At 34.1% G+C, this 26,187-nt stretch overlaps 1 protein-coding gene across 1 annotated transcript; it reads left to right on the top strand.

Moving 5' to 3' along the window:
• Positions 1 to 3,395: 3,395 nt before the first annotated feature.
• LOC133174237 (uncharacterized) lies at positions 3,396 to 26,164 on the top strand. The gene is made up of 18 exons (XM_061309319.1): positions 3,396 to 3,468; positions 8,983 to 9,180; positions 11,473 to 11,576; positions 12,555 to 12,694; positions 14,989 to 15,047; positions 15,198 to 15,361; positions 19,668 to 19,741; positions 19,871 to 19,956; positions 20,205 to 20,353; positions 20,620 to 21,308; positions 21,627 to 21,703; positions 22,002 to 22,189; positions 22,730 to 22,774; positions 22,939 to 23,186; positions 23,625 to 23,743; positions 24,085 to 24,239; positions 25,051 to 25,124; positions 25,295 to 26,164. Exons 2-18 carry the CDS (start codon positions 8,990 to 8,992, stop codon positions 25,334 to 25,336), a joined length of 2,604 nt encoding a protein of 867 aa, XP_061165303.1. The 5' UTR covers positions 3,396 to 3,468; positions 8,983 to 8,989; the 3' UTR covers positions 25,337 to 26,164.
• Positions 26,165 to 26,187: the final 23 nt, after the last annotated feature.

The following is a 26,187-nucleotide window of genomic DNA, read 5'->3' as shown; positions in this document are numbered from 1 at the left end:
TACTCTCAGTTCTTTGATTATTTATACCGTGTATCCGATTCCAGAACGTCAGAGAAATGGTCATTCATCAATTTTCATTTACCGTGCAGTCTTTGACTATATGCATTTTAAAATCTACGTCTTGCCAGACAAGAACTTGAATTCAGGACAGACAAGTCTTAATTAAGAATTTGAAAATCCAACGACCCGTTTTTTAATTAGACCAAAAACTGTTGGTGATTGTAAAATCACATTAGATAACAAAATTATAATTGATATTGCCTGTATAAATATATCTTTCTTAATGCTTTTTTAAATGATTAAAACCATTTTCATATTTTAGGAGGCTGGGGGGTCAACAAATTAACCACAAATTAACCACCAGATTTAACTTAATTTTTTAGATATGATATCTTAAGCTGTCAACTATCATTTGGCAAAGAAAAATTTCAAAAATTTTAGTTTTAAAATTTGATCATTTTCTATATCTTCATATGGAGCTCTTCCTCTAAAGGAGATCAATATAGTCTAAAAATGGCCACAACCCCCCAGCCTCTTTAATGTAGAAAAAGACAGTAATTTGCAAAAGTACATTTTTGTCTTATAAGTTCTTTTGTAAAACGGGGCCGTGATGTTTTTTTTTTTTTTATTATTATTTCACAAAAGTGTTATAAAGCATAGCAACTTTTTTAAAGATTCAGGTATCGTACAAATAATTAAAAAATCGTTTTATTTTCAAAATCTAAAATGCACCAAGTCTTGCCCAGAATTGGAAATTAATGAATGAATAACGTCAGCTCTGTAGAAACAATTCTTATTTGCTTAAAAAGCATGCATACTGGTATTTGTATACTTACTGAATGTTTTAAAGCATATATATAGTCATCCAGCTTAGCTCAGTAAAAAGTGTAAAATTGGCTAAAATTTTCAGAAAATACATGGATTTACCATATAGTTATTCAGTTGTTACATGTATTTCCTAAAACGGCCAGTATAAATACATGTATTTACTGCATGGATGATTTAGGAAATACATGAAATTCCTGATTTCACATATTTACTGTAACATACGTTTATACACATGTACTTTATAGAAGATGTTTAATTATTAACTGAAATATGAATCTTTCTTTAATTTTCAATCAGGGTGTCATGCTGTAAATTTTGAATACATTTACCGGTTGGCAGTTAATACAAAATTTTCAACATGACAACTGTGTTTACTTCCACCCGGTGAATATACTTAATACATTCAAAATTTACACCATGACAAGGGGAACTTCTATACTTCAAAATGTACATTGAGTTCAAATGCGCATTCATCTGGCAAAAATAAGGTTATAGACACATATTATCACACTAAATTTTATGTGCAACTTCATTATAATTATACAACAAGTACTTCTTTCATTAAATGATAAAGTTATGTCATGCATTACATTATGTACATTTAACATTATATGAGGTGCTCTTAACATTATATGCGACATAAGAAATAAAGAAAATAATATTCAGTGGATGTAAATATTATTTTATACTACTAGTAGATTTTTATAGCATATTTAAGAAACAGGAAATGAAGAGTAAAAGTATTAAGAAAAAAAAAAGAAAGTACAAATGTTTTCCATTAGGGTCCTATATTAATGCTGATGTGCAATTCGAAATCAATATTTTTTCTAATTATTGAAAATCTTGTAATGGTCGGACTGGAGGGTACGAGGGGTTATCAAAAAGTTCGTGGACTAGCGTCATAAAATTAAAACCGCTTTAGGTACATCAATGAATTTTTACACATTAAGTTAGCATCATCTTCTCTATCTATAGAATAAACCATAAATCATAATTTTAATTTTTTAATAAATTGTTAGTGTTTTTGTAAGCAAAGGTATGTCCAGGCGGCGCAACCTCTAATATGACGTTTTTTTCTACCTGATTGTAACTGAGAAAAACTCTTTAGATATGAGTATTTGTCATCAAAAAATCTCGTTAATTCAGGCATGTGGTACGACACATTTGTTCAGTAAAATTTGCAATTTTTACCCCATTCTGTAATTTCTATGAAATTTTATCGTAAATTTTATATGGAGTGTCCAAACAATTATGGGCTTGAAAATAACGTCAAAAGGGGGGAGGGGTTTCTTTTTCAAACACTCTATAGAGTTTCGCTCCTGGAAAAACTGGTATTGACCTAAGGAATTTTAAACTGGCTACAGAAAAATAAAATGCATCCAGAGTACTTGTTTCTTAATGCCCAAAAAGATTCAGAGAGATGAAATATGCACAGTTAGTGTCGATTTGTAGTCAGGGTGTCAAAAGTCAGTCACGTCGAAAAGTGACGTTGATCATGTGTGGTAGAAATTGAACTCCAACAAGCTAAGTATTCTGGCATAATCAAGTGAGGATCTTTCCCCATATAAAGATCCATTTACAATATTATATGCATTGAAAAAAGCTGCTCATGACATTTTAAATTCATATAAATAAGACGAGTTTAAGTCCTTACTTAACTCCAGGTAATCTCATTAAGATAAGTGTATGAGGTAGAGAGAGCGGACATTAAGAAACAATGACGTTAAGCGGACGTCATGACACTAAACGGCGACAGCGCCGGGTGATCACATAAAGTCTTTTTAATTTCAGAATAATTTGGCAAATTTTCAACGTATCAAGCTAAAATTTTCAACATTTCTTAAACTTTTGTTGTTTTATGTTCCGCATAAATTTTGTAAGCAAAGACTACATATTATTAATTTTATCGCGTCAGTCCACGAACTTTTTGATAACCCCTCGTACGTACCTATTCAAAAAAAAAAGCAAAAAAAAAAAAAGCAAAAAAAAAAAACCCCCAAAAAAAAACAACAAAAAAAAAACAAATTAGTAGACGACCATTTGATTCTGAGAGGGGGGCTGCCTGGCAAAAATTTTCGAGTCAGATTATTTATTTTCATGCCTGTCAAGGACAGATTATTTATTTTTAAGATGATCAAAGATAGATTATTTATTTTCTTCTTCTCTGAAAAAGTGAAAACTCCAAAAGTCTATATCGGGGGGGGAGGGGGGGGAGCATTACGCAGATTATTTATTTTCTTGCCAGTCCCAGTCTAGGATAGATTATTTATTTTCAATATTTGCAAGAATTGGTTATTTATTTCCAAAATCTGCCATCCCACCCTCTTCAGAATGAAATGGTCGTCCGTAAAACAGTTACCAAAGCCATGTTTACTAATTATTTAAAAATATCAGTTTGAAATACATAGGCGGCTTCCTTTCAGCCTCTCATGAATTTGATACTGTGATGTCTTGAAACAAATTTTGTACGAGAGAAAAGAATTTTTTACAGCGAGGTTTTCCTCGAATGTGACATTGTACGACTATTTAAACGGCACTTCGAAACAACTTCCGGAAGTAAACTATGAACCACATGCGAAGCTGAGGATTGTCCCGCGTTTCTGTCTTTGATATTTTGTACAAGTTTCCTGCCCAATTGAAGTAAGTTTTAATAATGAATATGAAGTTAAGCAAACTTTAAACTAAAGACTTATTTTTTTAAAGTTGGTTTCAGTGCTGAAGAATGCATTTCTCTGCAAGCTTTTGTTCAATGTTTTGGTTCAATGGTAGGGAGGAGTGCAGACGCCGTTTCTTGCGGATTGCATGATGCTGCTGGTAGAATTTTCAAAGGGATATTAAGCCCTAAATTCTAGCAGTAGCATCAAAACTGTATGTAAGTGGAATATCATATCAAAACGAAATTTGCTTGCATTTCCTTTCTTATCTTGAAAAATAATTATTTCTTGAGGTTGGCTTTTATACCAGCTGTTTACTTATTTTTAGTAACGGAAGTTTTATTGACATCTCTGCAGGAGGGTGCGGGAGGGATTCGGAGATGATTAAGGATGTGCAAAAGGTCAAAGGGGTAGAATATGGACTGCTGGAAGGGGTGAATCCATACTGGGCTTCCTACTAAAATTGGAATAGATCAAATCAAACAATGCTGGGCATATTTAACTTTTTTAGGTCACCTGAGTCACTCAGGTGACCTATTGCTATCCGTTCTCGTCCGTCGGCGTGCGTTGTGCAGTGTGCGTCGTGTGTTAACATTTGAACATTTTTAGCTTCTTCTCTGAAACCGCTTAACCAATTTCAACCAAATTTGGCATATAGCACCTATGGGTGAAGGGGAACAAAAATTGTGAATTCCATGGTCCCTGCCCCCCTGGGGCCTGAGGGGTGGGGCTAAAACCACCAAAAATAATGCAATCTTTAAAAATCTTCTTCTTTACTCCTGGACATCAAGCAGTCAAACTGTTGGCATCATTGTAATAAGCATTGAGTCCTCTACCAAAATTGTGAAATTCATGGCCCCAGGGTCAGGGGTTCTGGTGCTAGGGTGGGGCTATATAGATCATATAGGGAAAGTGCATTATTTCTTTGAAAATCTTCTTCTCTGCTCCTGGGTATTAAATAAAGTAACTAAGTACATAGTTATGAAGAACAAGAGTGCCTCTTTCAAAATTGTGAAATTCATGGCCCCAGGATCAGGGGTTCTGGTGTTAGGGCGGGGCTCTATTGATTATATAGAGAAAATGCATTAATTCTTTGAAAATCTTCTTCTCTGCTCCTGGGTATTAAATAAATTTACTAAGTATATAGTTATGATGAGCAAGAGTGCCTCTTTCAAAATTGTGAATTTCATGGCAGCTGGGTCAGGGGTTCTGGTGTTAGGGCAGGGCTCTATTGAGTATATAGTGAAAATGTATTAATTCTTTGAAAATCTTCTTCTCTGCTCCTGGGTATTAAATAAAGTAACTTAGTACATATTTATGATGAGCAAGAGTGCCTCTTCCAAAATTGTGAATTTCATGGCCCCAGGGTCAGGGGTTCTGGTGTTAGGGCGGGTCTCTATTGATTATATACATTAGTTAAAATGCATTAATTCTTTGAAAATCTTCTTATCTGCTCCTGGGTATTAAATGAACTAATTTAGTACATAGTTATGATGAGCAAGAGTGCCTCTTCCAAAATTGTGAATTTCATGGCCCCAGGGTCAGGGGTTCTGGTTTTAGGGCGGGTCTCTATTGATTATATTGTTAAAATGCATTAATTCTTTGAAAATCTTCTTATCTGCTCCTGGTTATTAAATGAACTAATTTAGTACTTAGTTATGATGAGCAAGAGTGCCTCTTCCAAAATTGTGAATTTCATGGCCCCAGGGTCAGGGGTTCTGGTGTTAGGGCGGGGCTCTATTGAGTATTTAGTGAAGATGCATTAATTCTTTGAAAATCTTCTTATCTGCTCCTGGATATTAAATGAACTAAGTTAGTACATATTTATGATGAGCAAGAGTGCCTCTTCTGAAATTATGAATTTCATGGCCCCAGGGTCAGGGATTCTGGTGTTAGGGTGGGGCTCTATTGATTATATAGTGAAAAGGCATTAATTCTTTGAAAATCTTCTTCTCTGCTCCTGGGTATTAGATAAACTAACTTAGTATATAGTTATGATGAGCTAGAGTGCCTCTTTCAAAATTTTGAATTTCATGGCCCCAGGATCAGGGGTTCTGGTGTTAGGGCAGGGCTCTATTGATTATATAGTAGAATTGCAATAATTTTCTCTGCTCCTGGGTATTAAGTACATAGTTATGAAGAACAAGAGTGCCTCTTTCAAAATTGTGAATTTCATGGCCCCAGGGTCAGAGGTTCTGGTGTTAGGGTGGGGCTCTATTGATTATATAGTTAAAATGCATTAATTCTTTGAAAATCTTCTCTGCTCCTGGGCATTAAATAAAGTAACTTAGTACATAGTTATGATGAGCAAGAGTGCCTCTTCCAAAATTTTGAATTTCATGGCCCTTGGGTCAGGGGTTCTGGTGTTAGGGCAGGGCTCTATTGATTATATAGTAGAATTGCATTAATTCTTTGAAAATCTTTTTCTCTGCTCCTGGGTATTAAATAAACTAACTAAGAACATATGGTGAGCATGACTGCCTTTTCAGAAATTGTTTCATGGCCCTTGGGTCAGGGGTTCTGGTGTTAGGGATGGGCTCCATTGATTATATAGTAAAATTGCATTAATTCTTTGAAAATCTTCTCTGCTCCTGGATATTAAATAAACTAAGTACATAGTTATGATGAGCATGGCTGCCTCAGAAATTATGAATTTAATGGCCTCTGGGTAAGGGGTTCTGGTGTTAGGGCGGGGCTTTATTGATTAGATAGGGAATTGGCATGAATTCTTTCAAAATCTTGTGTGCGCCTGGGTATTTTTCAAACAAAGGAAGTGCATGGTTATGATAAGGAAGAATGCCTCATGGCCTTTGGGTCAGGGGTTCTGGTGAGGGGGAAAGAGCTCTATTGATTATATATAGTGAAAATGCATAATTTCTTTCAAAATATTTTTTCTACTACTGGTTATAAAGTAAAGAAACAAGTGTATAGTTATAATGAGAAAGGGTGCTTCTTCCAGAATTGTGAGTTCGTGGCCAATGGGTCAGATGTTCTGGGTAAGGATGGGGCTTTATTTATTTAATTTTATGGTGAAAATGCATTTCTTTGAAAATCTTCTATGCTTCTGGGGATGTTCAAGGCAAACAGAGTAAAAGTTTTAATATGCAAGGGTATTTTTACCAGATTTTTGAACACCTGGACCATTTAGTCAAATGTTCTAGTCCTGGCCAGGGCTCTATTAACTTGTATTCTGCTGAGCAAAGTTATTCCCCTTTGCCATTCACCTTTGATAATTAATCAATGTAAATAATGTATTTGAAAGCTTAATAGAATAAGAGAATTATGCAAGATAATTTATTGTATAATGAAAATGTACTTTCATAGATTTAATGACTTGGAAAGTCAGATAGGCAGATTAAGATACTAGACCAATTATTTTGTTGATGCTAATCATACTATTTTTCTTGCTTTTGGGCAACAAAGCTTCATTTTTCAGTTTATGGATCCTCTAAATTGTTGTATTGTACTCAGGTGACCGTTTAGGCCCTTGGGCCTCTTGTTTTTTATAAAATAGTAGTGAATGATAGTGAGCTAAATAGACTTATGTGTAAGAAAGAGGAAATTTGAAATAAAATCTGTATATTCATCGGGCAAATTTTCCTGTGCAACCTTCCTAAAATTTCTTCGCTACCTGGATTCCATGTGATAATGGCAAATATAACAGTCCCTCAGTTTCATAAAGATTTAAATTAATGCAGGGAGCTTAAAAGAAACAAAATAAATTGCATCTACTCTATAATGCCTTTCTTAGAAATATTGGACTTTGCCTATTTAGAATTGTTGCAGACATGCAACTTGCATACAATTCCATGTGACATCACAGTTTACACAGTTTCTCATGCAGTTTGAAGTTCAAAGAGCAGTATCAAATTTACAAGAAGCTGTAAATCTGCACTCTTCAAAAGGGTCACACTGTAAAACATATTAATGAAAATAACAGTGCTCCAAGTTGCGACTGAAGTGGTTGCATTTGCGGCCAAAAAATTTATTTTTTGACTAGAAATTAAAATGAACTTGCATTTTCATGACTGAGAAAATTTGGGCTGCCAATTGTCCATATTTATGATCGGGATTGGAGTTACTTTTTTTTCAAGATTCTCTATCAAGAAAATGTTTGAAAACATCCCAAAACTATGTTAAGCATGGCAAAGACTGAGATTACGTAATGTTGTGACAGCATGCTGTATAGAACGGCAGCAAAATGTTGTAGACTTTTTTAAAATGGAGCATTTGGTCAATATCGCTATATAAATTGCTTCATATTTGTGACATAACAATGTGAAAATGATGTCAATATGTAGATGACTTGTGACAAAAAATGTTGACTCAGTCATACTTAAGCATGGAACGGCTGTAAAGTTAAACGTATGCAGGGTTTGACACTAAGGCACATCTAGTAAATGAGTAAAATGTAAAATGTACTAAAATGTACGTGAATTAGACCGACTGGTCATGTGGATTTAATAAATAAATGTTTAACCCTTATTTCAGTCTTTCAAATAAATATTCTAAAAATTTTTAAAGAACATGAAGAAATTCCTTATTTGTCCAATTGTAAACTTAGCAGGTTATAAGAAGTAAATTTGCAAGTTTGGTCAGGGCTAGTGCTTTTATGATCATCAGGGCTAGTAAAAACTATGGGAAGAAGCCCGACTGGTCAAGTACTCATAAAAGTTAACGTCAAACCCTGGTATGCCTTGGAATTCTTTTGCAGTAGCATATAAATTGTTAAAGGTTTATGAAGATCAAGGAATTGCCATTACTTTAAACTTTAAGCATATCTGATATGATAAAGAGAAGGCGCCAATACTTGATGATTGATCCACATACTAGGATAAACGAAGCACCCTAGAAAGGAGTCAGGTTGTGATGTCACCATGCTGATTCTGGGAAAGGATATTTTTATTCCCATCCTATTGCCAAGAATTGGCCATTTGTGTCAAATTGACTATTCTTGTTAAAAAAAAAAATAACCTGCATGATAAGAAATATAAGATTCTGAAAAATCTTTTTGCTTCTGTAAACAGTACGCTATGGAGCATGTCACATGACCACCTGGACCATGTGATTCACACATGGGCAGAACAGTGGCAGATGTGCATTAAAATTGGAGGGTACTACTTTAAAAAAAAAATAATAATAACCACTGAAACCTAATTTTATTTCTTTTATGGAAGTAATTCAACTAGTTCGCAAACTTTTTGATCACCTCTCGTAATTATTGGTAAAAAAAATAGTCATTTTGTCATTGCCACTTTTTTGATATTACTCTTGGAACTACTGAAATGAAAATTAACCCTCCCCCCCCCCTCCTCCCACCTTTCTCAAATTTTTAGTGTTTATGTATTACTGAAAGATACATCTCTCCTGGTAAGCAAAGTAGGATCAAAATAAATTGTAACAGTGACTCACTGAGAAGTCTTGTTCACCTCAGTATTGGTAATCAGAAATATTTAATGTTAACAATGCTTAATAAATCCAAGTAATCTACTTTGTTTAGTACCAGTATGCCTGTCACCACAGTACCAGACCAAGTGAAAAAGAACATCAGAGCAGTTCTCCTGTCCAAGGTGGGAGGGGTACTGGTCAGCGACCTGATAAAGGACTACAAAAGCCTTCTAAAGGAACCCCTCAGATTCAAAGACTTAGGATTCTCCTCCATCAAGGAATTTGTTGATGCTATCCCAGATGTTTGTAGGTCAGTATTTTTAGCTCACCTGAGCCGAAGGCTCAAGTGAGCTTTTCTGATCACATTTTGTCCGTCGTCCGTCCGTCTGTCCGTCTGTCTGTCCGTCCGTCTGTAAACTTTTCACATTTTTGACTTCTTCTCAAGAACCACTGGGCCAATTTTGACCAAACTTGGTACAAAGCATCCTTGGGTGAAGGGGAATTTAAATTGTTAAAATGAAGGGCCAACTCCCCTCACAAGGGGAGATAATCAAGAGAAGACAAAAATAGGGTGGGGTCATTAAAAAATCTTCTTCTCAAGAACCACAGGGCCAGTAAAGCTGATACTTATGTGGAAGCATCCTGGGGTAGTGTAGATTCTAAATTGTTCAAATCATGACCCCCGGGGGTAGGGCGGGGCCACAATGTGGAATCAGTGTTTTACATAGAAATATATAGGAAAAATCTTTAAAAATCTTCTTCTCAAGAACCACTGGGCCAGAAAAGCTGAAACTTATGTGGAAGCATCCTGGGGTAGTGTAGATTCTAAATTGTTCAAATCATGACCCCCGGGGGTAGGGCGGGGCCACAATGTGGAATCAATGTTTTACATAGAAATATATAGGAAAAATCTTTAAAAATCTTCTTCTCAAGAACCACTGGGCCAGAAAAGCTGAAACTTATGTGGAAGCATCCTGGGATAGTGTAGATTCTAAATTGTAAAAATCATGACCCCCGGGGGTAGGGCGGGGCCACAATAGGGAATCCAAGTTTTACATTGAAATATATAGGAAAAATCTTCAAAAATCTTCTTCTCAAGAACCACTGGGCCAGAAAAGCTGAAACTTATGTGGAAGCATCCTGGGGTAGTGTAGATTCTAAATTGTTCAAATCATGACCCCCGGGGGTAGGGCGGGGCCACAATAGAGAATCCAAGTTTTACATTGAAAGATATAGGAAAAATCTTTAAAAATCTTCTTCTCAAGAACCACTGGGCCAGAAAAGCTGAAACTTATGTGGAAGCATCCTCAAGTAGTGTACACTCTAAATTGTTCAAATCATGACCCAGGGGATAGGGCGGGGCCACAATAGGGGGAATCCCAAGTTTTACATTGAAATATATAGAAAAAATCTTTAAAAATCTTCTCAAGAACCACTGGACCAGAAAAACTGAAACTTATGTGGAAGCATCCTGGGGTAGTGTAGATTCTAAATTGTTCAAATCATGGCCCCTGGGGGGAGGGTGGGGACACAATAGGTATTACAAGGGGGGAGTCTGGTAATGAACAGCATGGCCAAAGTTACTCAGGTGAGCGATGTGGCCCATGGGCCTCTTGTTTTTTTATTCATCCCTCATGTTTGTAGGTCAGTATTTTATATGACTCATCCCTGATGTTTATAGGTCAGTATTTTATATGATTAATACCTGATGTTTGTAGGTCAGTATTTTATATGATTCATCCCTAATGTCTCTAGGTCAGTATTTTATATGCCTCATCCCTGATGTTTGTAGGTCAGTATTTTATATGATTCATCCCTCATGTTTGTAGGTCAGTATTTTATATGCCTCATCCCTGATGTCCTTGAAATGATTATCTACTATTCCACAGTGAATAAAAATGCATAGAAACGTTGAATGAAAGGGAATGGTAAATGGATGATGAGTCAATGGTGAATGAATGCTAAGTAAATGATAAATGAGTGCTGAGTGAAGGAATGAATACTAAACAAATGTTGAATAAATGCTGAATAAATGATTTAGGTGCATGAATACAGGACATGGGGAGGGGGTTACTTTTTTGAGTATAGTCTTTCACTATTATAGTAAATTTTCATTTAGATGCTGGTTCCCCTCTCTTTTTTTGTTCAGACAAGATCAAACTCTGCCAAGTTCCAGCATTTGGGAAAGAAATGTACCAAAAGTTAGAGAAAGGTCTAAATATTTTTTTGTTAGGACGGTTTACGTTGATTTCTCTTGGAGTCCCCCCCCCCCCCCCCCCCCCACACACAATTTTAAAACAGTTGCTAAGGGCCTGAACTTTATTGAGTAAGTGTTGAGCAAATGGTAAATGAAAACTGAGTAAATGGTGAATTAAAGCTGAAAGAGTGGTTAATGAACAATGAGTGAATGAATGCTGACTAAATGATGAATGAGTACTAAGCTAATGGTGAGTGAGGAGGGAATGCAACACAGGGATGAACCAATTTTAAGAAATTCTTGTATTAATTCTTGTGTAATAAAAGCTTTGTTCTTGCATTTCAGATTGTATTTTTCTCAATTTTTAAAACTTTTGGATACATATACCATTGCATTGTATTTCAGGTTGGAGTATGATGAGGGAATCATGGCACACAAACTTTACGGCATCGGGGACAAATCATCGTACATGTCACTCAGTCAGAAAAGAGCGGAAAAGTCCAAGCCAAGTAAATCTCTATAAAGAATCAAAGCTAGAAATAAGGCTCTTATAGTTAAAAACCATGCTTTACCTTACATGAACAATATTTGAAGTATTGTTGGCAAGAACATAGTTTTGATATTTTTGTCTTGGCGTATGGATATAGGTTCTAGAAGTACACCAAGTGTTTTGCTAAAAAAAAATTACTGGAGATGTTCAGATAAAAGCTTATTCAGAGGGAATTTGATTTTTTTTTTTATTATATTATGAAAGACAAATCAGTATTCACAAAATCTTCATAAAATTTAATAAATGTCACTTTATTTTGCATAAAATAGGCAACAAAATGCTGGTCAATTCCAGCCCTCCTGTCTTGGGAATTGAAAATATATGTAAATTAAGACAATGAACAGACATATATCTTTTTTACATCAAGATGAATATTAATTTAATGATTATATTGAAACTTCTCATGGATTTGCTTTGTCTTTAGTGAAGTGTCTTCAAAATTTATTATGTTACTTTTCCCTTTTAAAGGGATGTTTTGACTCATCTCCTCGTAAAATAAAAGATATGAATATTAAGTGACTCACCATAAATCCAAGATGGGTTATTTGAAAGCTGAGGCTTCTTGATCTACATGTAAATGTAAATGTGGCACTTGAAAAAAATTAATTAATTGCTGTGAACAAAGAAATTTTATCTAGTAGTAGTCTTTATAATTTTGATTGGAAAGCAAAATTTAGAAATTTTCCTGAAAAACATTGAGTATACTGTAACCATATCTAATTTGCCACATTCGGCAGAAAATAGCTTCTGCTAAATCAATTGCATCACTTAATTGTCTTTCAAATTTATACATTCAGAAATATGTGAAATCAATTCAAATCTATGCCAACTTGTTGAAAAAACAATTTCCACAAAATATTGTATAATTTCTAAATATAATCCAATTACAGTACTTCATTCCTAAAAATGAAATAATGTTTTCCTGCTTTGTAAACAGGCATGGGTTCTAATTCAAGAAACAGTGGTAATACTAGGCGTGAAACTTGTGCTGCCGACTCAGAGTTACTGCCCAACAGCAAGGGTTTGTTCACTCTGTGTTACCCGAGGAACAAGGAACCAAAGGGATTCGGTGAAATGGTAAAACTGATGCAGACATACATTTAGTTTCTTGGAAAAGTTGGTGTATACAACTTTTCTTTGAATCTGTCATTAATTCTTTCATGAAAGTGCCATTCAATTTAATTAGGCACAATCAGTAAACTTATCTCTCACATGAAAGTACTTTATTAGGGCCCTGCATGAAAATGTGGTAGCCCTATAGGAATAATATTTCCCGTCGATCTGTCTAGCTGTCTGCCTGTCCATCAATACTTTTGTTGTGACACAATATCTCAAACAGTTTCTAGCATAATGTTTTCAGAGGCACCTATAAATTTTGGGGTCATATTACTTTGCTCATCTGTCTTTACATATGTGTAAATGTTTTTGATTCGGATTTAAGAAGACCCCTATTGATTTTTAGGTCACAAGGTCAAGATAAAAAATTCATACATTGCTAAAAATAGTTTCCAGACGAATACTTCAGTTATCCACAGGCCTTTTCAATGAAATTTTGCAACTCCCTTTGACTTAAAGAAGATGCCTATTGATTTTTAGGTTAAAAGGTCAAGGTCAAAAATTCATCTTGCATTAAATGGTTTCATGGTGATAACTTAGTTCTTTTTGAGATTTTGCAATGAAATTTTATACCTCTCATCAATATGACTTAAAAGAAGACCCTTATTGAAAGGGTCAGAAAGTCATGCATTGCATACTAGTTTTCAGATGATATTTCAGTTTTCTGTAAGCTTTTGCATGAAATATTAGATCATAAGTTTTACCTTACTTATAAAAGACCTATATCAACTTTTAGGCCAGAAGCTGAAAGATCAAGATTGACTTTTATTTTCTTTTTATGCCCCTGGATCGAAAGATCCCATGGGTATATTGTTTTTGTCCTGTCTGTCTGTTTGTCCATTTGTCTGTCTGTCTGTTGTCAACTTTAACCTTGCCCATAACTTTTGATTGGTTGGAGCTATGACTTTCATATTTCACATGTGTATTCCTTGTGACAAGACCTTTCTTTGGGTACCATCATATATGACCTTTTGACCTTGACCTTAGAGTTTGACCCACTTTTGCAAAATTTTATGAGACTTTAACCTTGGCCATAACTTCTGAACAGTTGGTGCTTGGGGTTTCAAACTTCACATGTGAATTCTTTGTGACAAGGCCTTCCTTTGGATATCAACCTCTTTGACCTTGACCTTGGAGTTTGACCTACTTTTGAAAAACTTTAACCTTGGCCATAACTTTTGAACAGTTGGTGCTTGGGGTTTCAAACTTCACATGTGTATTCCTTGTGACAAGGCCTTCCTCTGGATATCAACCTCTTTGACCTTGACCTAGGAGTTTGACCTACTTTTGAAAAACTTTCACCTTGGCCATAACTTTTGAATGGTTGGAGCTAGGGCTTTCATATTTTACATATGTAATCCTTGTGACAAGACCTTGCTTTGAATACCAACCACTTTGACCCTTTGACCTTGACCTAGAAGTTTGACCTACTTTTGAAAAACTTGAACCTTGGCCATAACGTTTGAATGGTTGGTGCTAGGGCTTTCATACTTCACCTATGTAATCCTTGTGACAAGACCTTCCTTTGGATACCAACCACTTTGACCCTTTGACCTTGACATAGGAGTTTGACCTACTTCTGAAAAACTTTAACCTTGGTCATAACTTTTGAATGGTTGGTGCTAGGGCTTTCATACTTCACATATGTAATCCTTGTGACAAGACCTTCCTTTGGATACCAACCACTTTGACTTTGACCTTGACGTTTTACCTACTTTTGAAAAACTTTAACCTTCGCCATAACTTTTGAACAGTTGCAGCAGGGCTTTCAAATTTCACAGGTGTATTCCTCAAGACAAAACCTTTCTTTGGGTACCAACATTTTTTTTATCTTTTGGCCTGGATTTTGACTTGCATTTGAGAAACTTTAACCTTCGCCATAAGTTACCATACGGGGGCATCAGTGTTTCACAAACATCTTGCTCTCTGCATTCCCCCCTCCCCTTCCCCCAGTCACCCCTATCTTTTTCCTTTAAGCAGGGGACTAACATTTCTTGAATTAGCTTGTCTAATTTTCCTTTGGTTAGGATTTTCTGAACAATGAGAACAAATGTGGTATTGGAAATACAGTATATTCATGCGATAATATTATTTTTTCTACATATAGACAATATAGATACTCCTTAAACATAAAATTGGATTCTTTAGCAAATCTAGGCCTTACACAATTCATGCATCCATTGCATGAAACCTACCTTTCATAAATTTCCCTTTCACACAAATTAATGAATTATAATAAACTTAATTTTTTTTAGGACATACAGAATAAGTTTGGGGAGTTTGGAAACCTAGAAGAAATTCATACCATTCCAGGGTAATCAAAGTAGCAAGAGAAATGGAGTATAATTAGTAATTGTTTCAAAGAATAAGATTTTAAATGAATTCTCTGATAAGTTTTAACAAAATATTTTTAAATGTGACATCTAATGTTTGCTAACCCACTAATTTGCTTTGTATTTTACAGACTGTTTTTCCTGCGGTTTTCGGATATTAATTCAGCACAGGCAGCCTTAGATATGTACAGGGAGGAATTGGAGCTTCGCCCAGCTTCAGAGAAAACCAAAAATCGCAACTATGTTAGCAAAGACAGGACAAATATGCAAGAGAAAACAACAGTCAATAGAAATGGTAATTTTATGAAGTGTCACACAGGTAAAAAAAACTGTGTTACGTTCTGAAAATTTAAAGGAGATACATGAGACAACGGGAGCTTTGCTTTTCCAAAAAAAATTGGAAAAGCACTTTCATAATCTTAATTTTTTTCTCAGGATGTTTATTTTTTCTAGAAATTCATGAAGAACTTTCACTGTTATAAGTAATGGCTATCTTCTAACTTCTGAGTAATATTCAGAATATTTAACAGAATGGGGGGTGGGGGGGTTTGATCTTTTGTTATGAGTGCTTGGAGTGACAAAGGAACACCCACTTTTTAAAGGGGCCTGGACACAGTTGCATTGTTTACAATTTTAAATGTCTATTTTTTGTTTAAAAAATAACTTCATTTAAATGATTTGAGCTTTCACGGATATTTTAAGGATTCAATGACTACGACATTCTTCATAACATCACGTCAAACATACATGTATGTGTTTGTAAACAGTGCATGAGCTCTATTATTGTTAGTGTGTATGTTTTATCAGGTGTGTTCAATTTGTGTAGTCTTGCACACATCACTGAGCATGGACTGACAATACTTGTGAGTTGGTTTTGCTTTCTCGCATTTCTCCCCTGAACTTTCTGGATTATAGTTTTCATATTTTTCATTAATACACAACAAAGAAACTGGGGGGATAAGCCGAGCCATATGCCTACAAAACGATCGATAAAAAATCAATAAATTCATTTTACAAAAATTTCACTTTTTGTTGAATTAATGTAATGCTTATTACCATTTGCATACAAATTTGACAAAACCTGAATACTGTAACAGCGAAAATGATTCTGATTAACACAACAAAATGGCATCACACTCAATTTTCACAGAAACTGACATAATTTGGATGATATAACTACATTTTTTTAAATAGAGTGGGTCATCGTACCATTTTTTTGAGAACGATTAATGAAAGGCAATGGAAAGATGTTGCTTTTTTCACTTGCAAAAATTTGGTATGAAGACCCACTCTACTTAAAAAATTAAGTTAACTTACTTAAATTTTCACCGTGGTCTTAAAAAATTCTAAGTCCAAAAACGCTTGCTAAATATAGAGAACTGTATGCTATTTAAATAGACATGTAAGTGTGACTCCGTGGTCTAGTGGTTAGCGAGGGGCTCTTTAAAGGGACATTTATTGAGGAAAGTGATCGAGTCATGCTCTGATTTTTTGAATTTTTTTTTTGTTTTTTTTGTTTTGTTTTGTTTTTTTTTTGTTTTAATTTTGTTTTACTTCATAAAAAATGTCTATAGGAATAACATATTTTTCACTGGAAATAAAATATATACATGTAGTAATGAACTTATTTACAGTAAATTATTTAAAATGCCGGATAAAATTATAATAGATATTTGAATACTTTTATTCCCATTTTTATTTATTTTAGATAAAAGCGCTTCTAGATCACCATTATCATTATATACGATGTTAGCATTTTTATAATATCTCCACAATAAGTGTAAACACTCAATATGCAGATTAATTAATAGAATTAATAGAAGTCCTTACCCATGTTAGACATTTGTGACAGTAAATGAAAGTCAACTGTTTAGCTTGTTTAGAATATAAATATCATTTTGAAAACTACGGTAAACATTAAAATGCTTAAGTAAATTCGAACAATTGAGAGATTTTTTCCAATAAATGTTATTGCATAGCCGAAAAACGGGCATGGGCACATGGCTCGTCTTATCCCCCCAAATTCTTTCTACCTTTCTTAAGTATTATGGATAAAGTTTATTTTGTGAAAGTGCAAGGATATGTGTCAATCAAACACATCAAAACTAGTATATGTAGTTTTAATAATTTCCAGATAAAAGAAGTTTCTTAATTTGCTTTTAATTTATTTCGGTGTGAAATGCTCTAGTAACATATAAGTCATGATATTATTTAGAAAATTTTAGAAAATCAAAATTCTTCTGGTTGTAGAATTGCAAAAGAATCAAAACTCAAGATTTTATAGAATAGGCTAAATTCTTGAAAGCATCTGGATGGTTTGACTTTTAGCATCGTTTCTACAATGTATATATTTTGATTTGGATCTTCCAGTGCTTTTTCTTTTATAATTCATTTAGGATTTTGTCTTGGTAGGTTTTATCTTATACATTTGTATTACAAAGAAATGTGTGTAATATATAAGACTTGTGAGTCAATTTCTTCATAGAATTTTTAATTGTTTAACGGTTAACACTTTTTGCACATACATGAATGTATAGTGTATGGATCTTGCCTTATTGTAAATTGCAATAAGGCCATAAAAAATTAATTAATAGTTTCTCAGGCCAAAAATTTCAAAATTCAATGCGGCAGGCAGGTTCTTTTTTTTTTTTTTTTTTTTTTTTTTTTTTGAAGCAGGTGTTATACCCTTTTTTTCATGTCAGTCATTCAACAAAATGATGATATCAACTGATTCTTACTTTTTTTTTATTGTTCTCTTACATTAATTATAATATGTATTCAACTTTAAATAGTGTTATTCCAAACAAAGTTATTTCATAAAATACCATATTAACATAATTAACAAGAAATGTATTGTTTATCTAATAAAATGTCTATCTGTGAGCATTTATATAAAGGGAAATAACTCAATTTTCTTTTTCAACTTGGAAAAATAGAAAATTGAGTTATTTCGGTTTTCAATATATCAATAAAATTGATCAATGCGGCAGTGTTTGACCTGATGCGGCAGTGCCTGAGAAACTATTGATTAATTTTTTTTGGCCTAAGGCTTGTCTTTGTTTTTGCTTCAAAGACTTTTTTTTATACATGTATCGGACCTGCAATCTGGTCCTTATGCAATCTGGTCCTTTCTTGGTTAAAAAAGTTTTCTGTATCTTGTATGTTTTGTTTGTTGTTTCTGTGAGTTTTTTTCTGTGAGTATTTCTTAAAGTTATGGAGTACAGAGTTACAGCTAATTAGAATTTCTTAGACCTGTCACCAGTAGAATTGTTTTCTGCCAGTTACATACCAAGAATAGTAAAATGGACTGGATGTGTAGTACTGCCCCATGCAATGACACAGTGGGCAAATTTTTATGCCGTGGCATATAGTGTTTGTCATGTCCATCTTCCGTCCTTCCATCCTTCAGCCTGTCCTTCTGTCGCACTTTGTGTTTAGCTCAGTTCAAAGCTTGGTTTCAAAGAAACTATTCAAGATATTTTCATCAAACTTCATATGCTGATAGATATTGGTGAGAGCTATACAACTGCATCAACATTTTTTGATCTTGACCTTTCCTTTTACCTTGACCTCACTTTTCCTAAATTAGTGTTTAGCTAAGTTTTAAAGAAACCATTAATGATATTTTTTATCAAACTTCATATGCTGATACATACTGATCAGAGCTATTCAACTGCATCAACATTTTTTGACCTTGAGCTTTCCTTTGACCTTGACCTCACTTTACTTAAATAAGTGTTTAGCTCAGTTTTAAAGAAACCATTCAGGATAGTGCCATCAAACTTCATATGCTGATACATACTGATGAGAGCTATTCAACTGCATCAACATTTTTTTTACCTTGAGCTTTCCTTTGACCTTGACCTCACTTGACTTAAATTAGTGTCAAACTTCATATGCTGATACATACTGATGTAAGCAATTCAACTGCATCAAAATTTTGACCTTGACCTTTCACTTGACCTTGACCTTTTATCAAGTTTAACTCAGTTTTAAAGAAACCATTCATAATGTTTTTTATCAAACTTCATATGCTAATACAGTACATACTGATGTAAGCTTTTCAACTGCATCAACATTTTTTGAGTATGACCTTTTCTTTGACCTTAATTTAATTATTAGTGTTTAGTTCAGTTTTAAATAAACCATTCAAAATATTTTTATCAAACTTAATATGCTGATACGTATTTGTGAGAACTATTCAACTGCATCAAAAATATTTGACCTTGAACTTTCCTGTGACCTTGACCTCACTTTTCTTAAGTTTGCATTTTGCTTAGTTTTAAAGAAACCCTTTAAGATATATCTATGTTAAGCATAATTTGGTGAGAATTTATCATCTACATGTATATCCAACTTTTTAGATTTCAATTTTAAAAAAATTATTCAAGATATTCTCATCAAATTTCATACACTAATACAAATTTTCATGTTGCATTACTAATATACCCTTGGTGGGGCATTCATGTCCTATGAACATATTTCTAGTTTTTTGTTTACTATTTTTTCTGTGGAATTTGAATTTAGAGTCAGACTGATCTGGCCAATCACTGTTTAAAAATTTTTAAGAATTTTATATTCCTTTTTTTTTTTTTTTATAGATGATGCCCCTCCCACCTCAACAACAGAAGACATAGAAGTTTTCATTGGAAACATCCCTTTTGAGTCTGACCATGTACACACACACTGCAAAAGTTTTTTTTTTCCTAAAAAATTTTCAAGCCTTACTTATACTATTGATAACATTTGTCAATGTGAGCTTGTTTAATCTTTGAATAACTATGTTTTCATTTTGCTTTTGTAGGATACGTTTAAGAGAGATGTACTTTCTCAATATGAACCTTACGAAGTCCGAATAAAGACTGGAAAAGGAAATGATAATAAAAAAATGTATGTACATGTATTTTTTGCCTCAATTTTTTATATTTTTTTAAATTTTAGAAGGTATTTTATGTAACTGTGAGAGTTTTTTGGATTGTATTTAATTCCCTTAATATCTGTTTAAAGAAGAGTAAAAAAAAAAAAACGTTTATATTAGTCTTAATAAAATTCACCTCAAAGTCAATATGCAGAATCAGGTGCCCCCCCACCCCCCTTCAAAGAAAAAAAAATCTGTTTATGCATTTCTTTAATTGTAGATTTGCCTTTGTAAAATTCTATGGAAGGGATAGAGCCCAGGCAGAGGCCCTCATATCTAAATATGATGGATTTAACTACGAGGGTAGAAAGCTGAATGTTCGCATTTCTACTCAGGATCCTCCTCTCCGGGATTCTAGGAAACGAGCAGGTCAGTAAATTGTGGCCACATATCATTTTGATATCAATTAAATAATTCACACTAGATCAATAGAAAGTATTGCAAAGAAAAAAATGTTAAATCCTCAAGAAATCCATGATATACTTTAATAAACAGTTGAGATGTTTGGTGTGTGAAAATTTTACTATAAAACATGTTGCCTGATTTCATCTGTGATGCAGGTAACCTTTGTTTAGCTATTTGAATATTTTCATACAAATGTGATTTCAAGTGAACTGTGAATGCTTACTTTCCAGGTGGATCAGGAGGCAAGGGTCCTTCACCAAATATCAATAAAAGCAGAGTGGAGCAGCCGGAGCCAGCTTTTGATGAGGAAGAAGAGAAGTGGGATGAAGTTACAGAGAGTAATGGCACCACCTCAGTGTGGGGGAAGATACCACGTGAACCTATCACATCTCCAGCACCACCTCAACCCTCTGATGTAATGAGTGAACAAATACTCCAGGACGAGAAACCTCCAGTGAGTGCCATGGAAGAACTCCACATCGACACTGACTTCCATGTTAATACAGATTTTAGCTTCGCAAAGGAGAAAAACAGCCCAGCTCTGTCTGTCCAGAGTCGGAGAAGTCAAGGGAGTCAAAGGTCAAGGTCAGAACAACTTTCACAGTCTAAATCAGTCCTCATGGGGACTAACCCCCAGCCAACCCCAAAGAAGAGAATTTCAGGAGGGTATCCCAGGCAAGAGAATAGCTTTGATGATATGCCAAGTCTTGAGCCAGCAGGAAGTGGCATGTATCCTCCAACCCTACAACCAGCTGGAAATGGAAGATACCCTCCTCCCCATTGGCAGACAGGAAGGGAGATGTATCCCCCACCCCTACAACGAGCAGGAGATGGTGCATATGGTCATCCCCCTCCTCTTCAACCTAGTCAGCAGGAACCACAACTCTTTGTCAGTAATTTTCCCTATGGAGATAGCGATGTAAGTTTGATAGATTATAATTCAATTAAGTGCATCTAAGCATGTTATACTCTAAATAACTCATAAGTAATGGTGAAGGGAACAGTTTGTCTGAATTGATGAGGGTTATATATGGGTAAATTCTTAAATGTTAACATAGTTTCATTGGATGTTAATTAGTTCTCTCCATTTATATAGAATTTTTAACTGAATGATTGTTTTATTTGAGTAAAAAGTTCTAGAATGCAGATGTAGTTTTTTTTTATTGGATATTAAATTGTCTCTGTTTATGAAGAGATGGTGTGTCAGTGAAATTTAGCATGTCTTTTTTTTATGTAGGAGGAATTGCTGGATTTTTTCTCCCAGTATGGTGCTTATGATATTCACATGATAAACAGAAATGATCCAAAAGTTAGGTAAGAAATGAAACAAAACTAGGAAAGTTGACATTGATTGAAAGATGGAGAATTACCCCTCCTTTCCACCTTTCATTAAATGAGAAAAGTAAAATTTTGAATCTCTTGAAAATTACATGTAAGTAAAAATAGATTGACCTCATCTGTATTTGTCTGCAAATGTGTAAATATTCTGTACATGTTTTTGCAAGAAATCTCGAGATTTTGCTCAAGACTTGTAACTAATGGGTATCCAACAACATTTTTAAAAGTTTTTTTCATGAATGCATTTGTAGTAGATTAAACTTTGTGTTTTCAGCACACGTGCGATGATTTATGTGTCCAACATGGAAGAGGCGGAGAGAGCGGTCCTCGAATGTAATCAGATGATCTACAAAGGGAGACGACTGTTGGTAAACATATCCAAGTACCTCGGTAATTCCACCGTCAATTTCCTCTCATCGTACCATGAAATGGAGAATATCAAATGTACTGTAACTTGTAACGGTGAGGAACTACGTGATTCTATAAAATTCTCATTCAGGTTTAAGATAAGTTAAGTTAATATTTAAAGTATGTTGTCTTCACTGAAGTTTAAGAAGATTTATTGGAATCGCAATGTCAGTTTGTTAGTCTGTAGATCTGTCTGTAAATTATTTCGTCCAGATATGTTCTAAAAGACTAGTACTTTAACATTGTTCTTTTTTTTTTTTTTTTTTTTTTTTTTTTTTAATTTTTTCACTTGTTATTCACCATATAAAATTGTGCACCTGATGTTTTCACCCTCATTCTAAAACAGATAGAAATTATTGGCTTCTTTATTCCAATAATTTTTATTAAGGACTTAAAAAACTTGAATGACAGTTGAAAAACATTAGACTTGAAAGAAGTTTTCAAATGTGTTATAAAATTGGTTATGGTTAATTTTTTGTTTTAATTCTAAAAAAAAATCAATTTTTATATTTCTTTGAAAAATCATTAAAAATAATGTGACAAATAAAGAAATAAAATTATTAAACTGACTTAACCTACTTTATTTTGTTGTAGAGGGGAGAACAGCAAAAGTTGATAAGCCTTCATTGACAGGCCCAGGTAAAAATTTGACATTTTACAAAACAAATGAAAAACACATTGCATTCTTGACATTTTTTTTTCTCTGCATTAGAAATGTATAAAAATTATCTGAAAGGTTTATTTAGAATTTATTAGACTGATTTGAAATTTTTACAAATTTCTTGTATTGATAACGTTTGTAGGTGGCGATGGTCCTAAGCTACATCAGCGACACTCCAGCCAATCGTCAGTAGCTTCTTCACAGGACGATGCGTCCTCCTCCTCCTCCACTACGACCAGGAGCTGGCATTCCATGCTTCAGACGTACAAGATCATTATGAACACCCTTCATCTTAAACCATTTAACATGCGACCCGAGACAAAAGAAATCATCATCTACATCACCTCTGTGTTTAATCAAAAAAATTTCTGGGGACAGATTGTCAGAGATGTAAGTTGAGCATTAAGTGTATATTTTTTGCATGCAGGGTTCTGTAGCTTTCAGAGTCTCTGATTTTCCATTCCATTATTTTTTTAAAGACCAGTGAACTTCAAACCCGCAGCTAAAAATAAAGAAAATTATTTATTCTTTTATCTTATTATACTGTAAGTCAGACTAAAGAAGCAGGGTACATTCTTTTCAGTTTGCATTACAAATGTACCATTAGGCAGGGCATTCATTTCCAATGGATATATTTCTATTTTAAGGTCAACACAAATATTTGTTGAAATATACATGTATGGTGAATATATATGGCAAACTACCTGTATATTCCACACACTAAAAGTAGTCTGTTAAATGTTGAACTACTGTTACCAGGAATTTGAGACATATAAAGGCAGGAATCAAATATAAAGCTCTGAAACTTAAATCTGTAGTAATTATTAGGAGGACAGTCTTCAAGCATTGACTGAGGTCATGACAGCTCTTCAGGATTCAGAACACAGAATAGGTCCCACAAAAGGACTGGGTCGATGTGCTGCCCTGTACAAGGACGAATGGTACAGGTAAGTCGTGAATAAGATCTGACAAATCAGCTTCAGATTTTGTTTTCCTTTTAGTTTGCACTTCACTATATTTTTACTAGGGTTTTTTTTTTTATATGCATCATAATTTCTTTGACTCAAGTGTCTTCCTTTGCCACCAGATATTAAGAACTCATAGTTAGCATACTTTTGGTTTGCATTTCATCATGTTTTTGTGGTCATTTTTGATCTGCATCATAATTTCCTCAACTCAAAGTCTCTTCCTTTGCCTTCCACTAACTCAATGTAAACATACCTTTTTTCAGCAAAAATAAATCTCTTTCAGAGTGCTGATTAAATGAACATGTATTTACTTTGTATAGAGCCTGGATCATAGGAGAGAAGTCCACCCAGAGACAGGTTGATGTGTTCTTTGTAGATTATGGAAACACTGAGATCATAGACAAAAGGAAGACCAGTCTGACCACACCCTTCATCTGGGAGACTAAACCTATACTCCAACCATTTGTCATCTCAGGTAATTAAAGTACATGTGTATATCCAAAAGGTTATTCACTCACAGGGCTCGACATTAACGCTAGTTTGCTTGTCTGGTACTAGTGAAAAAAAAATTAGGAACAAGTGAATATTGCTTAGCACTTGTCTGATGTGCAAATGGTTTTTTTTTATGTAACAAAGTCTCCAATTCATAAAAAGAATGACTGCTGAAAAGTTTATTGGTACTTTAATACATAAAAACCGAACTTTGATCCCGATATCAATTGCTATGTATTTGAGTTCACACTACATCGGGATCGAAGTACACTAATTGCATACTTCTGCAAAAGCATTGCATAGATCTTAGTTTGGATTCTGTTTGATGTTGACAGTTTCACTTGTGAAAATTTATGTTGTTGTCAGGACAAGAAGTCTAAATAAAATTTTGTTTTATGTGTTTGTTGTATATATTGATAATATTCCAAATCAATCAAGCACTTATATAATGGACTTCATTTAAATTGGTAGTTTTCAAGTTGACAGTATTAGATCTTTATTAAAAAAATTTCGAACAAGTGAACTTGATGTTCGGACAAGTAAATAACTTATTCACTTGTCCAAATGGACAAGTAGGGAAAAAAGTTAATGTAGAGCCCTGACTCAAGTCAGGAATTTAAAAATGTTTTTAAGTAATTTTTGTTGGTTTTTTTTTTTTTACACAATATTTTATCTTTTTGAAATGCTAGCAAGTATTTATTGCACTTTAATGTAGATTCTAAAAATAGAAACTTTCAGTAAATCTGACCTGTTAAACAGAATTTACAGGGTAATTTGTTCCCTTTTTCTTGTAGAAGGCTGTAAAATAGATATTAAGGAAAGTTCTTTAGTGAGTGCAACAATGGTCAGATATGGAGTGGATGAAACAGTAAGTTGATTTGATTAGAATTGGATTTAATAAGAATTCTCCATGGGTATATCAAAATTTCCCTTCTTGATTTTAACTCTCTTTTTTTTTAATGATGCAATAATTGATAATAATCTGGAATTAATATGACATATTTTATTTAATAATAGGGTAAAAATCTGAATTTTCAGGGTTATGCAGTAGAAGTGAACATTGATGGATATGTTCAGTAAAGAGTTGTCTACCCTCCAGCAGAACATATAGAAACCATGCTGGACTAAAGGGACTTAACTCCTCTTGGGTATTGGTTGCTTTTCTTATGTTAAAAAAAAAGGTTTTATACAAATGTTAATATAAACAGTGAGTTGTGCAACATTTATATATTAATGTTGGCTAGTGTTATTCTTTAATGCAGTGTACTATAAACCTGGATATGTATTCATAAGTGTACAAATGTGTTCAATTATGTAAATTTGTAGCAAAAACCATACATGTAGGGGTTATTTCCATGATACCAATATGTTATATTGTTAATGCTCAAAGATATTGGAATGTAGGCAAAAATTTATTGTCAGATTTTTTATCACATGTGCAGTGTAAATTACACCACACATAGATTTCCAAATTTACAGTATTATTGTTTTTGTAGACACATGACATTAAGAACAAGAATTCTAAAATTCCATATCTTTGGTGTTTTGTATCAAATGAAATAAGAACATTTTTCAATGTATAAATGCTCTTTTCAAAGGACCAGATTCACAAAATTTTCAATCGCAAAATAAAAACTTCTTGTAGATGTACGGTATCAAGTATACAGTACCAACCAGACCCAACCTGACACCAGAGCAGTCCCAGAAAGCAGTCCCCGGGACTGCTTTGGGACCGCTCTGGGACTGCTGTGGGACTGCTCTGGGACCGCTGTGGGACTGCTATGGGACTGCTCTGGGACTGCTGTGGGACTGCTCTAGAAAGCAGACCCAGCAGTCCCAGCAGTCCCTGGGACTGCTTTCTGGGACTGCTTTGTTCACTCATGCGTGAAAAAGGTTCTGAGTGACATGATAGCTCCGCCCCTTGTGTATTC

This window comes from Saccostrea echinata, unplaced genomic scaffold (assembly GCF_033153115.1).
Source record: "Saccostrea echinata isolate AGI-Se365-2 ecotype Australia unplaced genomic scaffold, CSIRO_AGI_Sech_v1 ptg000002l, whole genome shotgun sequence".
NCBI classification, from domain to species: domain Eukaryota; kingdom Metazoa; phylum Mollusca; class Bivalvia; order Ostreida; family Ostreidae; genus Saccostrea; species Saccostrea echinata.
This window is presented reverse-complemented; position numbering and strand designations above follow the sequence as displayed.

What these genes read in the sequence shown, in the direction of transcription:
- LOC133174237 (XM_061309319.1), top strand. Translation starts at nt 8,990, where the DNA reads ATGCCTGTCACCACAGTACCAGACCAAGTGAAAAAGAACATCAGAGCA. An exon ending in GCTATCCCAGATGTTTGTAG is followed by an intron (nt 9,181 to 11,472) that starts GTCAGTATTTTT and finishes ATTGTATTTCAG; the next exon opens with GTTGGAGTATGATGAGGGAA. An exon ending in GGGGACAGATTGTCAGAGAT is followed by an intron (nt 23,187 to 23,624) that starts GTAAGTTGAGCA and finishes AGTAATTATTAG; the next exon opens with GAGGACAGTCTTCAAGCATT.